The following is a 19104-nucleotide window of genomic DNA, read 5'->3' on the forward strand; positions in this document are numbered from 1 at the left end:
TACATAAATGGTGTCGGGAGACACACCTTGCTACATCGAACTCAGACCTCACATACCTCTGATGATGCAACTCAGCTGAGCAGCCGTGTTAATCGTCTGCAGTCAACAGCCACACCCGCAGTCCAAGCATTGAGTAAGTAGTACAAGATATACTCTAATTATAGCTAATAAGTTACAGACATAGACCTCTGTTCCAACAGATGCTCATTGAGTCACATTAAGTACCAGATGATCTAAGGGTTCATTTCTTATGGATTCATTTAATAATAAAAAAGGAAAAATGACAAACCACAAATGAATCATGTTAGTTCAAAATATTGAAAACAGATATCAGTCTAAGATCCTTTCACACACACCAGTCTTTGCAACCTTTAGTATCAGTGCATGCCACCGTATAGCATGGTGCTGTAGAGCAGATAAGTAAACACACCCACGCAGTACAACAGTGAATTCCCTTCTGAGCGCTGACACACCCCATGAAGGTGCACTCACTCTAAACTATCTGCAGATTTGTCTCCCAGGTGGTTCGCTGAGTGCAGTGCTGTCACTCTCAGGATGGCTTGCCTTCAGCTATGTTGGCTGCCACGAGGCCACGGGGGCCCAGGATCTTATTACTAAACTATGCAGCTGTCACTCAGTGCCGAGCATACGATGGAGGCTAGGAAGGATGAATGGCAAGGCACACAGCGAATCCTCCCCGAGGTTTATTTTATATTTGATGATAAAAGGGTTTGAAGGAGGCCACCCGAGAACCGTAAACAGGCCGGCGGGGAGTCAAGGTATCTAGTCAAACACAATAAATAAGCCCAATCGATCCGAAGGAGAGAGGTTCATGGGTGGCAATTGGGCTGTCGCCGCACTTCATGAGCTATGGCCCTGCTGTGGCAGAGTGGTGGAAAGTGTCTGATGGGAACAGGTAAGAAATGCAAGGCCAAGAAAGCTGTGAATTATTCTAAAAGAAAAACACACCCTTACACATTGGCTTCTCTTCTCCTCTGCTGCCATCATATTATGTTTATTTGAAATTATGGTGTAAAAACAATTTCCTTCTTCTCATTCTAATTTTGTGAATGTACAGTGGTATCGGTACAGTGGTATAATTGCCCAAGTCTGACTATTTTGTACATGACTCAGGCATTCACACAGTATAAATGATGCTGGAATAAAACTAGGTCATCTCTGGGTACCAGGTGTCATAAAGCCTGCTGAAATACTACCTGAAATTAATCCCATACATTCCCATCATCTCATCTCTTTTGTCCCTCACAGACAATATAGCAAGAGAAAAAAAAAGAAAAAAACAAGTAATCTAACCAGCAAGTCTCACAATTCTTGATGATGTTTAACACACGCTTGCCACAACATTATTTTGATATAAAGAACAAAACTGTACTATCAAACACTCTCAGTAGTGCTTAAACACTAACATCTATTTGTTTACCTGAATTGTTTTATTCTATCCCATATTATAAGACAGATTTGATTAGCCAGCTATTTTTTTTCTTTTTTACTTAGCTCCACCACGTGAACTATATTTTGGTTCGTTCTAATGTTTGCTGATAAAATAAATCCACATCAGCCCCAGAAGTTAGGATGAAATTAGCTGCCATAATCTACTGACGACCGTCGGCAGGAAGACGGATGAAACCAATATGACATCATGCACTGGTTAGTGAAGCCTCAGACTGAGCCTGTTCACCTTTGCTATCTTGGAATTTTGATTCCTGATGCGATGAGTAAGGGGTGGATATGACTAATGGCTCGGCTTACTCACAGTTGAGTAAAAATAGGCCGGCAAACCCCTTGCTACAAGGAAAAAACATGGTGGCTGCCCGGTGATTGACTGAACTCTTTTTGCTGTAGTTGCGGCAGTCACTTTTTGATCCCAAGGATATTACAGGTTGCCTGGTAGGAGGCAACTTGTCTCCATAAAGTCGCGCTAAAACTGACCGGATTCTCAGACTGGCGAAGCCAATAATTGCTGTTTAATTTATAAATGCAGACAGAATGACAACACACTGGAATTCATCTGAGTTAGTTTGCACAACTCTTCTGCAATGTGTCTCTTTGCTGTTTGCTAACTGGCTGTATTTCTATATAAAAGCCAGATTATCAAGCACCTATGTAATTTCGCAGTTAAATCACCATTCTTCAGTACTACCTCACAATTTGTAGAGGAAACTGTTGAAATCTATTAAATTCTGGCTGAACTAAATGCAAGTACAGTGTTCCCTCGTTTATCGCAGGTTTTACGTTCTAAAAATAACCTGCGACAGGTGAAATCCGCAAAGTAGCGATCTTTATTTTTTACAATTATTATAGATGTTTTAAGGCTGTAAAACCCCTCACTAAACACTTTGTACACTTTTCTCAGACAGGCATGAACAGTTTCACACGTTTCTCTCTTGTTTCAACACTCTCAAACTCCAAGCCTTAGTAGAATAATAAATCCAGTATTATAGAATGAAACCAAAGATCAAACCCTGTTTTCAAGTCCAGAACATGGGAATAGAGCAGCTAATTTAACATTAATGAATCAATGGTACGGAAGTGGAGGAAGCAAGAAGAATGAGTTGAGTAAAGTTTGACTTATCTGACTGTTTGGTTTCACTTAATGCGCCTTATAATCCTTTGACGTTGACACTGTTGTGTTGTCTTCTGCTAGCGAAGATTTATATAAATTTGACAAGTTGTACAGGAGACACGGCAAGAGATTGATTGAAAATGGTCTACAGCCAATCAGGATGCAGAACACAATGCACTGTAAAAAAAAATGCACACCAAAAAATCCGCGAAACAGCGAGGCAGCAAAAAGTGAATCGCGATACAGCGAGGGACCACTGTATGTTCATTTGAATTTCTGGGGCTTTATCACAGTTAATTACCATTAACACAAACACATTGCATGTGATTACCAACTTGACCCTATTCACCTGCAAACTGACAGCAGATCTTACGGCTGTATTATCGCCATCTTGATGCACCAATATCAGCAACGGTCTTTGGTCTTAGCAACCACAGCAGCTGGGAGCCAATTTATAACAAAAACAATTTGCCTGAAGTTTTTTACATAGAAGTCAAAGACCATAATAAGCAAAGGAAGACTCAAACTTTAAGTTACAACCAGATTTTTAAAAGAAGAATAAAGCATTTCATACATGTAAACGGCTGCTTTAAGCATGTGTAGCAAAGTTCTTTCTCTCTGTTTCAGCCAATCAGCCTCTGGAGTGCCGGTCTTTGGTCCAGAAATGGCATTAAAATGGAATTACTCAATGCCAGCTGGCTTTTTCTAAAATTTATGGAGCGTATCTAGAGTGCACTTTACACTTTATGACATTTTTTAGTGCAACGAAATAATTGATCACTGTTAAAATGGACAGCTACAGTAGATAATTGGCTAAAAATCATCACAGATTCATAACATGGAAAGACAACGTTCCCACTCAGATGAATAAATACACAATGAATAAATACGCAATACATGATGGACAAAAGGTAAAATATACATGTTGAGGTTTGGAGGAATTTGAGGGTTCACCTTTTATAAAAACGGAGCGATCCAAAAACAAGACACAAAATCCAGATCTCTAATCACAGTGTGCCAAACAATCCACGTGAAGGTTAGGAAACAATCCAAAAAGAAATCCAAGAGGAGAACAAACATGAGAAGATGAGAAATCCTGGAAAGCCTGACAACAAGTACTAACAAGACCACATTCGAAGTGACAGAGTGAAAAGGGTGTAAGTTTACAGGGTATATATTTCACTGATAGGAACAAGAGTGGCAGGATAACAAATGAAGGAAGCAAAGTGAGTGCAAGGAGACTTGGGATTACAAACCAAAATAGGAAATGACTTGAAATAAACCCGCAGGAGAGTTTGCTGATTCACAGAGCGAACACATCCATATTTTGGAGGAGGTGGAGGTGTGGATGTGGGATAAACTAAACACAGGACTCCTGAGACTGAGGTTTATGGAGACAGCCAGCAGACCTCGATTACCATCCTGTTGAAAATTTTGTATTCTTTTTGTTTTAGTTTTTCCTTTTTTTCAGTTCCACCTACTGGTTAGGCTTATGTACTAACACCTACTTGAATAGGTTTGGGAACTATAGTGAACTTGGGTAGGTTTAGGCCAGGGGAGGGCAACTCCAGGCCTTGAGGGCCTTTGGAGCACTTCAAGACATGTTGAGAAGGTCATTCAGCCATTCAAATCACCTGTGTGGGATCAAGGACACATCTAATACCTGCAGGACACCGGCCCTCGAGGCCTGGAGCTGCCCATCCCTGGTTTAGGCATTAAATATACTTGAATGGGCTCAGGAATCAAAATAAAGTTGGTGTGGTTCAGGAACTCTCTTTTAGCGCCTAATATTTGTTTTAATCAGGAAACCCTGATGTTGAAATTCTTCAGTTTGAGAGCAGATGTTTTGTCACTTTAACTGAAGATTAATGCTAATGTTGTATGTCTGTGATTTGTTTTTGCTAAGCTCTAACACATGAGCCCTGCTGCAGCCAAAAACTTTAGCCCTCACAGCTCTTTTTTTTCCTAAGCTCCATCACAAGTGGCCCCAAAGGTCAAAGGTCACAGGCCAAAAGCCAAAAGCAGCTCAATAGAATTAATATTCATTTTACAAATGCTGGCTCTCAAGCAATTAACCTTCTGTCCTGGACGTGATGTGCGGGCAACTTAACGTGGATGTTCCCTGGTTTTAATTACTCTCCAAAGTCGCCGGGCCCAGCCGGGATTTGAAAGTTATTTCAAAGTAAAGTGCATCAGCGGCAGGAACGGGAAACATCTGACATCAGCGTTTACGACAGAGTGGAATCTGTCACAATAACAATATTCAAATGCAAACTGGGATCATCGCTGCAGTCGATAACAGACGTGACCTCAAAGTTATATTCAGTAAAATGTAATATTCCATTACAAAGATGATGAAGTCGAGTCTGCAGTGGTGTTTATGCCCGAGCTCTTATGAATTTTGTATTAGTAAATATTGAAGTTTTTTAAATCATGGTCAGGTGATTTTCTTTAGGAATCATGAAAATTAGTCATTCCTAATAAGACTCAAAACACCTTCCTTTAAATGTGGATGCAATAAAGTGAGAAATAAAAACTGACTTGAAAGTGAGCCATAAATAATATTTTTTTTAAACCCAGAAAATCCCCCCTATATCTGTTCTCATCAATATTTATTTATGCATCAATATTCTAGTCTGTTGGTAATAAGTGGAGGAGGGTGTAGAGTTGGAGTGTGTGCTCTGAACAGCCCACACGATTCCTGCTGAAATTAAGTACAAGCAAACTGTTTGCATAAAAGACTATCACACACTGAGGAGTGTCATTACACGCCGCCTGATTAAAAATCATTCAGGGCTGTCGAGTTTCAGTCTCAGACTTGCACTTTTTTCTTTTTAACAGCATTTTTTCTGTGCACCTTTTTTTTTTCTTTTTTTTATAGGATATAAAATGAGAGACTGAAGCTCAACAAACTCAAAATGCGTTTCTCGTATCAGCAGTGGCTTTGCTGGAAGGTGAACGCTTTCGGTAAACAGCCTGAAAACAGCAATAAACCTCAATTTTGTAATAAACATGTCTGATACATGCTGAGACTCTGAAGCAGGGAGCGTTACTTTGGTTACAAACACAATTTTCTCCTCAAAATCCTTACTCTTAATTTTGCAAAACACTACAGTATTCATGACTGCATGGTTTAGATATGGTAAGTAGGCTTATTTTGAGACAATAGGCAAAAACTCAACTGAAGCGCATTACAGAGAAAAAGTGAGGCATGTTCTTCAGACCGAATATATGCATTACATCTCAGTTTTTCCTCTGCTCTTACTCATTATTCACAGCCCATTCGAGCCCTCACTAAGAGCTGAATTTCTCCAAATATTAGGTCCATTTTTCAGCTGATTTAAACACAGAACGTGGGGAGAAAACTGAGTAACTCCGGAGCATTTCTCATTGTTACTGAGAAAATGAGAATTGCATCACACTCATCTGCCACTTTATTAGGTACACCCAAAGGTGTTCTATTGGACTGAGATCTGTTGACTGTGGAGACCATTTAAGTACAGTGAGCTCATTGTCATGTTCAAGAAACCAGTTTGAGATCATTTGAGCTTTGTGGCATTTGTGGCATGCACTCCTGCTGGAAGGAGCCACTGTGGTCATTCAGAGATGGACAACAGCAACAATACTTAGGAAGGCTGAGGAGTTTAAACAGTGTTTAGCGGTGACTAAGGGACCAAAACTTTGCTAATAAAATATCCCACGTACAACCACACCACAACCAGCCTGAACTGTTGATAAAAAGCAGGATGGATCCATGCTTTCATGTTGGTTGCTCTAAATTCTGCCCTTCTACCCTGCCATCCAAAAGTCCAGCCGAAATCAAGACTCATCAGATCAGCCAACACTTTTCCAATCTTCTGTTGTCCAATTCTGGTGAATCTGATTGCATATTAGTCTTTTCTGTTCTTAGCTGATGGGAGTGTTGTAACAGGTGGTTATTTGCCTTACAGTTTTCTTCTTATTAGTTTCAAGCAGTTTGCCCATTCTCCTTCGTCATCTGGCATCATCAAGGCATTTCCACCCAGTGAAATGGATATTTCCTCCTATTTGGATCATCTTCTATAAAACCTACAGATGTTTGTGTGAGAAAATACCAGCAAATCAGCAGTTTCTGAAATACCAGCCCGTCTGGCAGCGACAACCCCGCTATGTTTAAAGTCACTTTTCCTCATTCTCATACTCAGTTTGAACTTCAGCAGGTCGTCTTGACCTACATGCCTAAATGCACTTGAGTTGCTGCCATGTGATATCTGCGTTAACGAGAAGTTGAACAGATGTACCTGATGGAGTGGGGGGAAAAAAGAGAAGCAGATTAGGCCCACTTTAAAGGCCATTTCCAGTATAATATTCAGCACTGTCTGCCAATCCAAATGATCATGACTGCAATCCTTTAATTAACCAGGAACATGTTGATTTTATGTCCTTTTCATTCTCACATCACTTTCACTATGTCTGGCATCATCATCATGCCCACCTTGTCACCATCGACCATGAGGTAATACCAGTGAATCCGCATTCAGAGTCACATCGACACAGAAGCACAGAAACAAATTGTGTCCTATCAGGAATTTAAGCCACACAGTAATTGTGACTAACGGATAAAAACCCACTTTATGAGCTGGTTTTAATGCAGCCGACCCTTCCTCGTTCATTTATGTGAGGACAAAGATTCTGTCTAATACTTATTATGTTATTAGGCTAACAAGGGTGTACAATTGGCCAGTAATTGAATCAGACCACAGTGGGAGTGAAGCAGTTTTCTGCTCAGGACAACAGTGAAATTATCAGGTGATAATAAAACCAGAGACTTGGAACTGAAAATATCCTGAATGTGAATCTGTACTTTCAGATGATAGTGGCGACCGTATCTACTTGCTCACAATTCTCCTCATGATCTTTGGAGGCGGGAACTGCTTTTCTTAAATAAACGAGTAAATTATAACATCTATAAGCTTCTAATTTCTCTTAATTTTTTATTTGTCAAGTTCTTCGAGACAAAGAAAAACCTGAGCAACATAATCTGCTGCCTCTCCTACACTAACTACGGCTCCACCAGGTCGACTGGTTGTCTTGTGCTGCAGAGCTCGATGAGCTCGGTGTGGTGGGGAATTAGAATAGCAACCTCATGGAAGCATGTGACAGGAAGTGATATTCAGGATACCTCCTGAGTGCTTTCCAGGTGAGGTGTTTTGGGCATGTCCTGCTGCTTTGATCTTCTGTAGATCAGTCTTCTGATCCTCCTGAAACTGAGCAGAATAAGAGACCTTTGATGTCGAAGCAGCGAGCGATTCCTGATTGAGCTGCACATTTTTTAGAGGCGGGTGAAATATGCACAGAATGCACAAAAGTCTAACAATTCTTAAAGAAGAAGCCCAATGAACAGTGAATTAGCCTTTAATTAGCAATGCTTCACTTCTGCATTCTCACCTTTCTTTAACCTTTGTGTCCCTTTTGAAATAGTGAACAAGTTGATGTGGTTGGTTCTCAAGCAGTTATTTAAATGAACCTGTTTAGGACGAGGGGGGAAATCCTTCCTCTAAACTTCTATAAAACTCAAAGGTTTGTTTTCCAAAGATAAGTGTTTTACTTTACCATGAACTCAAAGAAACTTTCTTTTATGCACAATGCTTGGAAACCACGGGTTAACGTGTTTTGTAACTTCTAAGCTTATAAGTTCTTTTTAAAGTTCAGCATTTCCCTCAGAAGAATGTAAAAAGAAGTGAATGTAAAGTAGCATTAATGACAGTTTTCAAGGCACAGACTTCAGTTGGGCAGCTTGCCCATATATGTAACAGCCACCAAATTATTTGCACTTCACTTTGAGTAAATGTCGTCTAAAAGCATGTCAAACACAAAGCCTGACAAATGTTAACAGTGTAAAGTACGTCTTACACTACGTCTTTACATTCCTACAGGTCCAGTGTAAAACTCTCCATGCTTTCATGTAATCCCTGGCTTTAACCAGACTTCTGCAGCTAGTACAAGTCTGCACTTTGATACAAAAATTACATGTTCTACTAGTTGCTTATGAAGATGTGTACTTTGAGGCACAAGACCTCAATCTCCTCATAAAATCTCAGTATTCTTGGTCAGTTTCCCTCTCCCTGTCTTAGCCTGCCACAGACTGTAAAATGAGGATGGACAGAGCCACCCCGTATTTTGTGGAGTCCCAGTTTGAAGCTTGGAGTTGGGTCTTTTAGATGTGTTTTTCTGGAGCCATCCATGACCATATATGGAGGAGAAGATGGTGAGCAAAGACATGCATCCATGAAGCCCATACAAACACAGGTATACATACTAATTACTGCTAACAGACTCAGAGAACACTCCAGTGTCAATGGAAAAAACTGGACCATAGACAGTCTGAAGTCATGGCTTGTTTGTTTGGTTGGGGTTTTTGTTTGCCAGATTCTATTTTAAAATGCTCCAAAAGGCACCCACAGCACATCCAGGGGTCAGAATTCAGGGACTTCAATTAGCTGAGGCGAAACCTAGCAGACAGCTAGTAGCTATAGCCTGTGTCGAATACACCTGTCAGTCAAAGAGGCCACGCCCCTCATAATGTACACACTTTAATACAGTTAGAAGAGGAAAGTTATTTAAAAACAAAAATCACCCCTAAAATGAAGTCGCAACCTTCAGAACTGAAAAATGAAGACAAAGCCTCAAGAGTCAAAAACTGCAGTTCCTGTAATGACCACTTGAGACACACTCCAAAGATAAGCCAGTTCTAACAGACTCCCAATTTAAAATGTCCAACTGAAATAAACATGTTTACGGCTTGCTGCAAGAAACTGATCCTGGAAACCGGCGGGAACTGAGTGAGTCCAACATAAAAACAAACAGCCCGACATGCAGACAGTGTTTGCTCTGTTGGTGTCATTTTGGGTTCAGACCATCCTACAGTGTGCTCCAGCTCCATCTCCATTTCCCCGTCCAAATAGTTTAACCTCTGCCTCCAAAAAAACCAACATGGTGGGGTGAAGCTTTAAAATGCAGAGACAAAAAACAAAACAAATCGTGATATCACCTGTGGCTACGTCTACTTTTATATAAAGAAACTGCAGGTTTTTGCACTTTCACCTCAGTTTCTCAGCCCTGGAAGCTGCAGCTTGGTGTAAATGTCGAGCAAACCTTCAGCTCTACATTATCCCTCTCATATCTTTGTGAATTATGCAGAAATTATAATGATAACTGCCACTGGATTGCTCTGACCTGAAAGTGATTTTGTGCATCTTGTTTGTGCGATCATACTCAACCGAGTTATGTTTTAGAGGAGCAGTGTGGTTCACAAATTGCATCAATCAGCCCTACAGGCTTTAAAACACCTTAACTGCCTCCATTAGCTGAGTGTCACAGACTCTGCACTAGCTTCCCATTGTTTTCACATCACACTGGTTCTTTACCTCAGTCCCTCCCCGTCGGCCCCCTTCAGCCTGAAGTAAAACTCACAACAATTCACATTAAAAGTTTTTAAAATGTTTCACAGTATTTATACTTTCAGCACAAAAAAAAAAAAAGAATAATCGCACACAAACACCAAGGTTATAAAATCAATACTCTGAATGTGTGAGTTTTAGGAGTACATAATGGACTCCTGTGCTGTAATTCAGACACACACACACACACACACACACACACAGGTTTGGCTGGCGTTCAATGCCAGGCTGATCCAGCAGGACATCACAGTAGACTGACTCAAACAGAGGAAGGTGTGTTTGTATGCCTAAACCAGTAATGTTAAACCACTTAAATAAACAGACCACCCTGCCCATTTCTCTTAGCAGTGCGATAACCTTGAATGACATCATGTCCTGACATACGTCAGTACACAGTGAAGATTAGAGTGATCTGAGAGTTCAGTTTAGCAATGTTAAAGCACAGTGAACTATGGGAAAGCGACGTGTTGAAGTGAAACACTAATACACATGTGCAGAAACAAATGGCAGCTTCAACTGTCCCAGCTGTACTCAGGCTACCTAATTTAAGGCAAAAACAGTTTGTATAAGTCTAACAAGCTTAGGTCAATATATGGTATGAACGATTTTATATGATTTTAAACGGACTTGAGTAATTTGGGCTGGGCCTGAAGCAGCTACACGTGCCTGTACGCACTGAGTAAACAACACCAGCACTGCTATTTTGCTGTGGATTATGAAGACCAACATCACTACTATCCACTCAAACACCGAGATCTCAGCAGGTCTGTAAATACGAGCAGTAAGATTGCAGGTCAGCAGCAACGCAATATGACGCAACTTTGTGAGTCCGAACTGGTGACAAAGGAGGCGCAACATCCTCAGTGATGTAGCGCACCTTCTTCGTGGTGAATATGCATTACCACCATCAGGATGGAGCTGCAGGGCACCACCTTTGCAAAAATCTTTTCTAGCTCTGCTGAACAAGTCCAGGTGATTCATGAGGTCTTTAATGTCAGTAACTAGGAACTCATCATTGTTGTGGTTATATCTGTCTGACAGCTGCCACACAACACAAATGAGATTTTTAAAAGGATAATAAACACTATAATCCAGTATCATCTTATCTGAATGATTATTGTTATATTGAGAGGAGGAGTAAAAGAAAGGGAGTGCCAGGTGGCTTACACTGAGCCAATCAGCAGAGGGAGAGGGCGGTGCTCTGTGCTGCAAATACTTATCTCAACAGAAACTTTTAACAACTGTCAGTATTAAATGTATTTGCTGGGTTCAGAATACTTCTGTTTCTTCAGCCTCTATTAACCAACCTATGAATGTGACATGATGCTCAGATTTAAACAAGTGTAGGGCAGGTGTGAAATGGCTTGTTGTGATTGGTCAAAATTTCCCCGATAACAAAAAAGTTGTCTTTTACTTTTTTGTAGAAAAGGAAAACATGTTTAGGTTTGTTTTTTTTTTAATCTAAAGTTTTAATTCTGAGAACTGGAAATAAAACTTCTTGGGTCAAGTGGGTCAGCCCTGTGATACAATGTTGTGGTGGCAAGCGACCATTACGGTGGGTAAACCGGGGCCTTTAGGCAGCTTTCTGGAATTTCTGTCAGTATATTCAGGAATAGATCTTCAGGCTTCTCAAAGGATATCCAGAGCTCTTTGGATGTCTCTGCCTTTAAATGATCCCATGCTGCTCAAATGTTGAGGGAAGACACACAATGGAGCACTATCCAGATATGCTTTTACTGCACTGGCAGTGTATCATTGTGTCATCATGCTGCAAAATAAAGTTGCTGCCAATCAAATGCTTTCCGAGGGTATTGCATGATGGATGGATAGAATTTTCATTAAGCTTCAGTGAACAGTAGATGGTTCAGATCACCTCTCAGTCTTGTTTCAGTTCTCTGCAGGATTTTGTCCTCTTTCATAAAAACATGACTTTCAGATACTGTTCATGAGCTGTAGATAGTATTTCAAGTCTGCCACTTCTTTTGTCCCCCACTTGTCCAGTTTCCTAAAACTTTATAGAGCGCATTGAAAACCATAAATGAATTTACAGGTAACGGCCTATTAGGACGAGTCTTTGAAAACTGTGTGTGCTGTATGAGGATTTTATCCAGAGGAATATGCTGGTATTATACAAAAGGAGGATTATTGTGGAATAAAGGTGGACCTCTGTTCACAGCCCAGTTTATTTTCCCCTGTTAGCAGACCAGCATCCACAGTTTTTAAGATATCAAGCTCAATTTAGTCCAATGGTACCAATAACAGCTCGAGTTGATTTAATTTAGGTGAAAATCAGTAAGAAATTGATATTACCCACAATTCTTCATGGATCGACTTCAAACACAGCAATATATGTGGCCTTTGGGGATATGAATACCTAGGCTGACTAAGAATTTGACCCGGACCTTCACTGATAGCACCCAAGATCAAAGGTGACCTTACAAAGACATTTCAAGAAACCATATTGAGTAATATATCATATAAAAGGGGATGGAGAGCGCTATGCAGCACACCTGTCATTATGGTACCCTACGACATCACAGTGAAACAATAAAGTTTGAATATACCTTAAAATCTCAAGTTTTTACAGCTTATAAAAGTCAAAGATTTCAGCCAGTTGGGCAAAGAACATAAAATGCAATATTTTAGTACGTAATGCTTGAATGCATGTTGTATAAATTGCTTTAAGTGTTCAGATGGAGTAGAAAATCACTATATAAGAACCAGTCCATTAAACAAAAGCAGGTTGATGTCAGCATGTTTTAATACAAAAAAAAACAAAACTTAAAACATCAAACAGCTCTTTGGGGCAGGGGTGATGGTTAACGCACCCATATTTAAAGTTAAAAAACCCCCAAAACAATTCAAAATGTTTTGTAGGTGTCGCTGGGACCAGGATAACAGGGGTTTAAAAGTTTTATTCTGTTAGTGTGCAGTTTAGCTCATGCACGTCCTGTTTCCTGTCAGTGTTTTGTGTATTTATGCGCTGAGTCTGCTGTATGACTAAAGGGACACAGTCAGTCTGCTGCCTTCACTGCAGAACATCAACATCCGTTAACACCTCCGAGCCTCTCCTTCTTCGAGGCCATTCCTTGCTCATATTCAGTGGACCCAGACAGAGCACACAGGACGTCCAACGTGTCATTATTCCGCAAACTCTGCTGTTAACATGTAGTCTGGGTTAGGCAGGTGCTGGCATGCCTGACTGCTCTGGTAGAAGAATTCCTCTCTGTGAGGTGTTTAGTGAGGTTTCACCCATGTTTTTGTCTCTTGTGATGATTTCATGTCAGTTTTTGAGTGGGAAGTATTTTTCTTAAGAGTTAAAACACGACCATGGAGCATTTTGACTTCCTCAACTTCAAGACTTCACACTGGGCAGCATGAAAACATCTCTTTGCAAGGCTAAAAGCTTAATAGAGATTTAGCTTTCTGGTGGAAGTCCATATTAAACATGGTCACACTTTTGGATAACAGACAAAAAGGTCTAAACACTCCGTTTCAGGCAGCTTTTAAAACTCCTGGATCCTTATGATGTCATAGAAAGCAGATATGCTAATAAACTCCACCCACATGCCATTCAAACATGTTCTAAATGAGGAGCAGCCAATCAGAAGAAGGAGAGAAGCTAAAATAGTGTGTTTGGGGCTGTGAGGCTGCTCCGACTCCTAGTTTAAGGCAAAGGATGATTATTTTGAACAGTGACTCATGCAAAGCTACCCTGGAGTCCAAGGATAAAAATTCAGAGCTGGACATGAGCAGAACAGCTCAGTATTAAACAAGCCATGATTACTATTACAGGCAATTTGTGTGCAGCGTGTTTGACACACCCTAAACAAAAGCAGCTTGTGCGTGTCAGTGTGTGACATCAATCATTTTCATGGTCAGAACAAGGGAAGAAGACAGCCCAGACTCATTTTTATTACTTCCTCTTGTGGCTCAGAGACAAAGTGGTGTTTTTACTGTTGGTGTAAACAAGCGGAGAGACTGCACATCACTCATGTAGAGCACGGTGCACAGTGTGTACAAAGAAGACCCTACTTCACTGTTTCTGTTAACATTATCGAGAAATTTAGACTCGGGAGAGTTCAAGTAGACTCAAGCACTTTGGTAAGAAAAGTCCACCTCTTTAAATTAAGCTGATCTTAAACTTAGATTTGTTTTCGCTCCTCCCCCTTTAAGACAAATTTCTTCTGATTGGCTGTCATTGCAAACAAAAGGTTTGAGAAGCAGATGGGTGGGGCTTCCGCACCTGAGATGATCATATTAGGGATATGCTATCCCCTCTTCATGCCATCATACAGTAAAGTACATTTACAGTTTAACTGTGCGTCCTTTAACTAACCAATCAGCATGTAGCAGCAGAATGCCAGTCTTCTTTGGCCGTGTTGTTTTATTTGAACTAAAAGACTTTATTGACATTTTATTTGTTAAAAACAAATTCAAAAATTTTGGATTTTTGTTGAGTTGTTAATAATTACTTTGTTCCAAAGGTCAGGGCTCAAACCGGGCCACTAAAGTGACTTCGATAATATTCCCAGTACAGTAATGCCAGCCCTGACACTGTCTGTGTGAATTTTTTTTTTCTTCCTTTTTTTTACTGCAATTTGTACGTGTACTTACACTTCCATGTCCTGGGGGTATATTTTCAAAGGCTGTTTGTTCTGGTAATAAAATAATTTAATAGGAAATGATATTTTGTGGTATTTCCACTTTACAAATGATGGCGAGGACAGTTCTAGAATAAACTCAACGCTTAAAGAAGGGAAAACTTTGGACAGTGTTTTTAAAAAAATTAATTTAAGCTGTTGTGATTTTTTTTTTCTGGTCCAGCCCACGATGGTTTTTTACCATTTTGCGGCACTGCCATTGGTTGCGGACTACCTTGTGATCGCCCTCTGCTGCATGCCTGACTGAACTGCAGCCAGGCAGTGGACTGGCGCATTCTGGTGTCATGATGTCGCCGCTTCTTCCACGTTTGTGGCATCAGATTCAAATTATTTTACAAATTTCTGCAGCTTCATCGGTTTTAAGACATTAATACAATACAATACAATACATTCCAACTTACCAAGAAAAACTATGGTCTGCTTCCTGGCTGACTTGACCTTTGAACTTTCATTGTGGATTGCTCTTTGATTTCCACTGGTGCTTCCTTCAATGAATCCCATTGGCTTCTTCAGGACCACGATCATAGCTCGGCACATGAAAGCCACGCAGACCAGCACAATCATGTACACGATGAAGGCAAAGAAGATGCTGATCCTGTACATCACCCAGTGCTCCCTCAGGTTGGTGCAGAAGGTCAGGTTCTGGACTGGGGTGCTGCGCGTGACTGGGATGTGCCCCTGCGTTCCCATGGTGATCAGCAGTGGCAGGGCCACGAGCAGGGCCACGACCCAGGCGAAGGTGATTAGGCCGGTGGTCCATTTTCCTCCCAAGGTTTTAAAGCGAAAAGGGTAACAGGTGGCGATGTAGCGCTCAAAGCTGAGCGTGGCCACGTTGAGGATGGTGGCATAGCTGCAAGCCTCAAACAGGAAGTTGTAGATCTTGCAGAAGGCGTTGCCCGACGCTGACGAGAAGGGGAACCAGATGGCACTGTAGAGCTCCACCGGCATGCCAATGAGAAGCACCAAAATGTCAGAGCAAGCCAGACTCACCATGTGGTCAGTGACGTTCTTCTGAAGGTAGCCTTTACGCTTTAGCACCTGGGTCACTCGGATAGTGACTGAATTACCCACAATGCCCGTCACCAGGATGAGGCTGTAGAGGACCGTGAGGAAGATTTTGATCCCATATTTGGGTTCAAGCTCTTGCCAGTTCTTCTCTCCTCTCTGCACTTCCTCATTCATGGCTGCAGACTGGCGCGTCCAGATTTTCCAGGTATTGCTTTTCTTATCAGTCCTGCTGCGCGCTCTCCTTGCGGGCCGGTTTTTCCTGGAAACAGCTTAACTTTGTCTCAAAGTATTCCCGACTATCGCAGAGGTGGGAAACACGGATCGCTACGCGCACTGTGGAAAACTTTCTAAACAAAAACTCCGCAGTTTACCCGGCGTGCTTCCCCAGCCCCGGCCACCTCCTTTCTGCCTTCATGATCAGGTAGAAGTATACAGAGAGTTTCCGCCCGTGCGTGTCCTCCTGTGGTTTCACCTGTGAGTAAGTAAAGTGTTGGGCAACATTTAAATTGCGCTGATTTCCTCCTCCCTCCGATGAGAACAGCCCAGTTAAACATCAAACACGAGCGCGGGTCTGGTTTCACCCCACACACTGTAAGAAACAAAAAGCAGGTGGGCCAACGAATAAAAACAAAAAACGAAGCAGATCAGCAACAGACTGCACGGCTCTGCTGACTTTACTCGGCTTTGTAAAGGAAAGAAACACGGAAGGTAATGTTGACATGACATACAGTTCAACATATGAAGCCCACAGAACTTTACTTCTGTTTGGGTCAAGTTGAGCTGATATATTATTACAACACTGTAAACACTTTGTAAAGTAAGTAAGTAAAGTTTATTTATTAAGCGCTTTTCATAGACAGGTAGTCACAAAGCACTGTACACAAAGATTAAAATAAAGAGTACGATATAAATGTACAATATACACAATATAAGAGGTTAAATGTAAATTAAAAATGTAAAAAGCGTTGGTAACCGAAGGCTTGTTTAAACAGTAAATTAAAAAGGTGGACAAACAGAAGTTTACGTGGTTGTTTAGTTTCAATATTAAGTTCACAAACTTCATAATTCAGACTTTTATTTAGTTCTGTTTGGGTCATGTTGTCCCAAGTTTTCACAACTTTATTATAGTTGTTGGGTCAACTATAATAGGTTAGTTAGCCAGGCTGTTGCAGTGGAGTAAGTCATTATTTGATTTCTCAGTTAAAGAAATGAATAATCTCTAAATTTTATGGTAGTATTCTTTTTATGGAGATAATGACAGAATATCAACCAACGATCCAGAAAACACACTCTTTATATAAATAAAAGATGTAGATTTATTTTCACATCATTACTACTTGGTGGAGCAACTCTAACATAACATTACAACACTGTAAAAAGAACAACAAGTTGAACTTTTTGGGGGGGGTTCTCAACTTCCTAAAAATGCTGGGCAAGCAGAAGTTTACTTTGCCATTTAGTTGACAAAACATACACGCAGTTCAAAATATTAAGCTGCCTGAACTTTATAATTCACACTTATTTACTTCTGTTGGGCCAAGTCAGCCTAACATCACAACCCAAACATTTTATGCACAAACATTTATTTTATTTTAAACAAATATGCAGATATTTGGAATGATGGAGGCAGGTGCAGGAAATTTTCCACAAAGACTTAAGTGTCTCTCTGATTTCTTTGTATAGTCCATATCTTAAACTGATTACTGATTAATGGAGCACTGCTGAAACTGTCCAATCACGGGTCAAAGGCAGCTGGAAACATGTCTGATAACACTGACAGTATTGAGAAAGAAATATAAATATTTTCAGTCCCAAGTGGTTCTGTGTTGAAGTTGCAATTTCATGATTAAAGTTGTTGTTTTTTAAGTCAAACAGCTGCCACAGCTGCTACACCATCTACAAAATGTCTTGTGTTGAACTTTAATCTCCACATTTTCACTTTTCTTTATCAAAAAGAACAAGAATATGTTGTTCATAATGTAGCTCTAATACTCTTTTTATAGCCCGGTAATCTGATTATGTGTATATAGCTATAGGAGTGAAACAGGTTGTAGTATTTACTTTCCAACGTCAGCGTACTTGTTTGTTCCTCTTTCCCTTTTGTTAAAAGCTCTGTATGTTCTCTGTAATGAATCAGGCGTCTGCTTTGAGCTGAACAGCTGGACTGTTGAATTTGTGTGTTCATTCATTCACAGATTTTAAATTCATGGCATTATTTGCCATCTCATCTTGTTCAGTTAAACATTAACATTGACAATGTTACAGTGCATCATCGGTCCTAATGTGCCTCCTTTACACATCCTCTGCCTCGAGTTTTTAGCGAGAATAGAAGCAGCAATTGAAACGCTGTTCAGTTCAGTACAAATAAACATTTAAGATTTATATCGAGCTTGTGCTGAAGATAAAAATGAAGTTCCTGCACAATCAGAAATCCTGAAAACGACTTCAAACAGGACAGAAATGTGCACTTTTAGCCACAGTTGTTCATTTGGATGACGGAGAAGTCAAAGGTGGAATAAACTAAATATGAAGGAGGTGAGTTCATCACCAGGCCCGGGGAAGAAAATCTGACTGCTTTTCCTCCTTTTTAAAGGTAATCAGTGATGAATGCGGGGCCATTCTTTCTCTATAAACATGAAGTACACTCGAGTGCATAAACCCTAAAAGGCTGACTCCTTGAAGTGATGAAGGCAGGCTGAAGCAGATTAGATAAAAGCTTTGAGGACCTTCTCGCTGTGATTGAGTATTGTCAGATACCGTCAATTAAACTGCCGAGCTCCATCGAGCGTCACTGGCAGCCAGATGTTAACTGTCAAAACTAAAATTGAGGTTGATTGTTCATTATGGTACTGATGCCTCTTAATTATGTGACATTGTGTTCAGGCTCCAGTTTGTAGATCTCAGTAACGACAAACTGTCCGTTTGACTTTGAGATCATGAGCAGCATCATGAGGCGAGGAATCATCACAGCTGTTTGAGGTTAAAGGAAAAAAAGAGCAGACATGACGTGATAAGGACTCAACTAACAGCTGATTATTTTAAAGGGAAAAAAAAGCAGCCAAACGTCAGACACAAGGCCGACTTTCAGCCTACGCACAGTTCATATTCCTAAAGTGGATAAAGTGAATCATGAGTGAAACTACAGATAATGTGCAGAACATAATTTTTTAGCAGTTTTTCACAACCCACTGTGCAAAATAAGCAGGTCAAATATCTAAATAACACCAAGACTGGGTTAAAAACCCACAGGAAACAAAGTTTTTTTTCAGGCTGCAGAAATGAGGAAGATTTCCCTTTACATCCAATCTGGCTAATGAGTGAAAGGAACTTCCTCCTCCCAATCACCTCTGCAAACTCCAAACAGGATGTGCACAAAACTTCAGGAAAAAATATTTAGTTTGCCAATTCA

The 19104-nt window shown here is 40.5% G+C and overlaps 1 protein-coding gene across 1 annotated transcript in view; it reads right to left on the minus strand.

Annotated features, from left to right (window-relative positions):
* gpr39 (G protein-coupled receptor 39) overlaps positions 1 to 16157 on the minus strand; it is a 38442-nt gene extending 22285 nt beyond the window's left edge. The window contains exon 1 of the mRNA XM_085249445.1: positions 15089 to 16157. Within this exon, the coding sequence (XP_085105571.1) occupies positions 15089 to 15869 (781 nt within the window). The 5' untranslated portion in view covers positions 15870 to 16157. The remainder of the gene's footprint in view (positions 1 to 15088) is intronic.
* Between the last annotated feature and the right edge of the window lie 2947 nt (positions 16158 to 19104).

Source organism: Mchenga conophoros, linkage group LG16 (genome assembly GCF_057382185.1).
Source record: "Mchenga conophoros isolate Kocher_MC1m ecotype Shallow Benthic linkage group LG16, M_conophoros_male_GT1.1, whole genome shotgun sequence".
In the NCBI taxonomy this organism is placed as follows: domain Eukaryota; kingdom Metazoa; phylum Chordata; class Actinopteri; order Cichliformes; family Cichlidae; genus Mchenga; species Mchenga conophoros.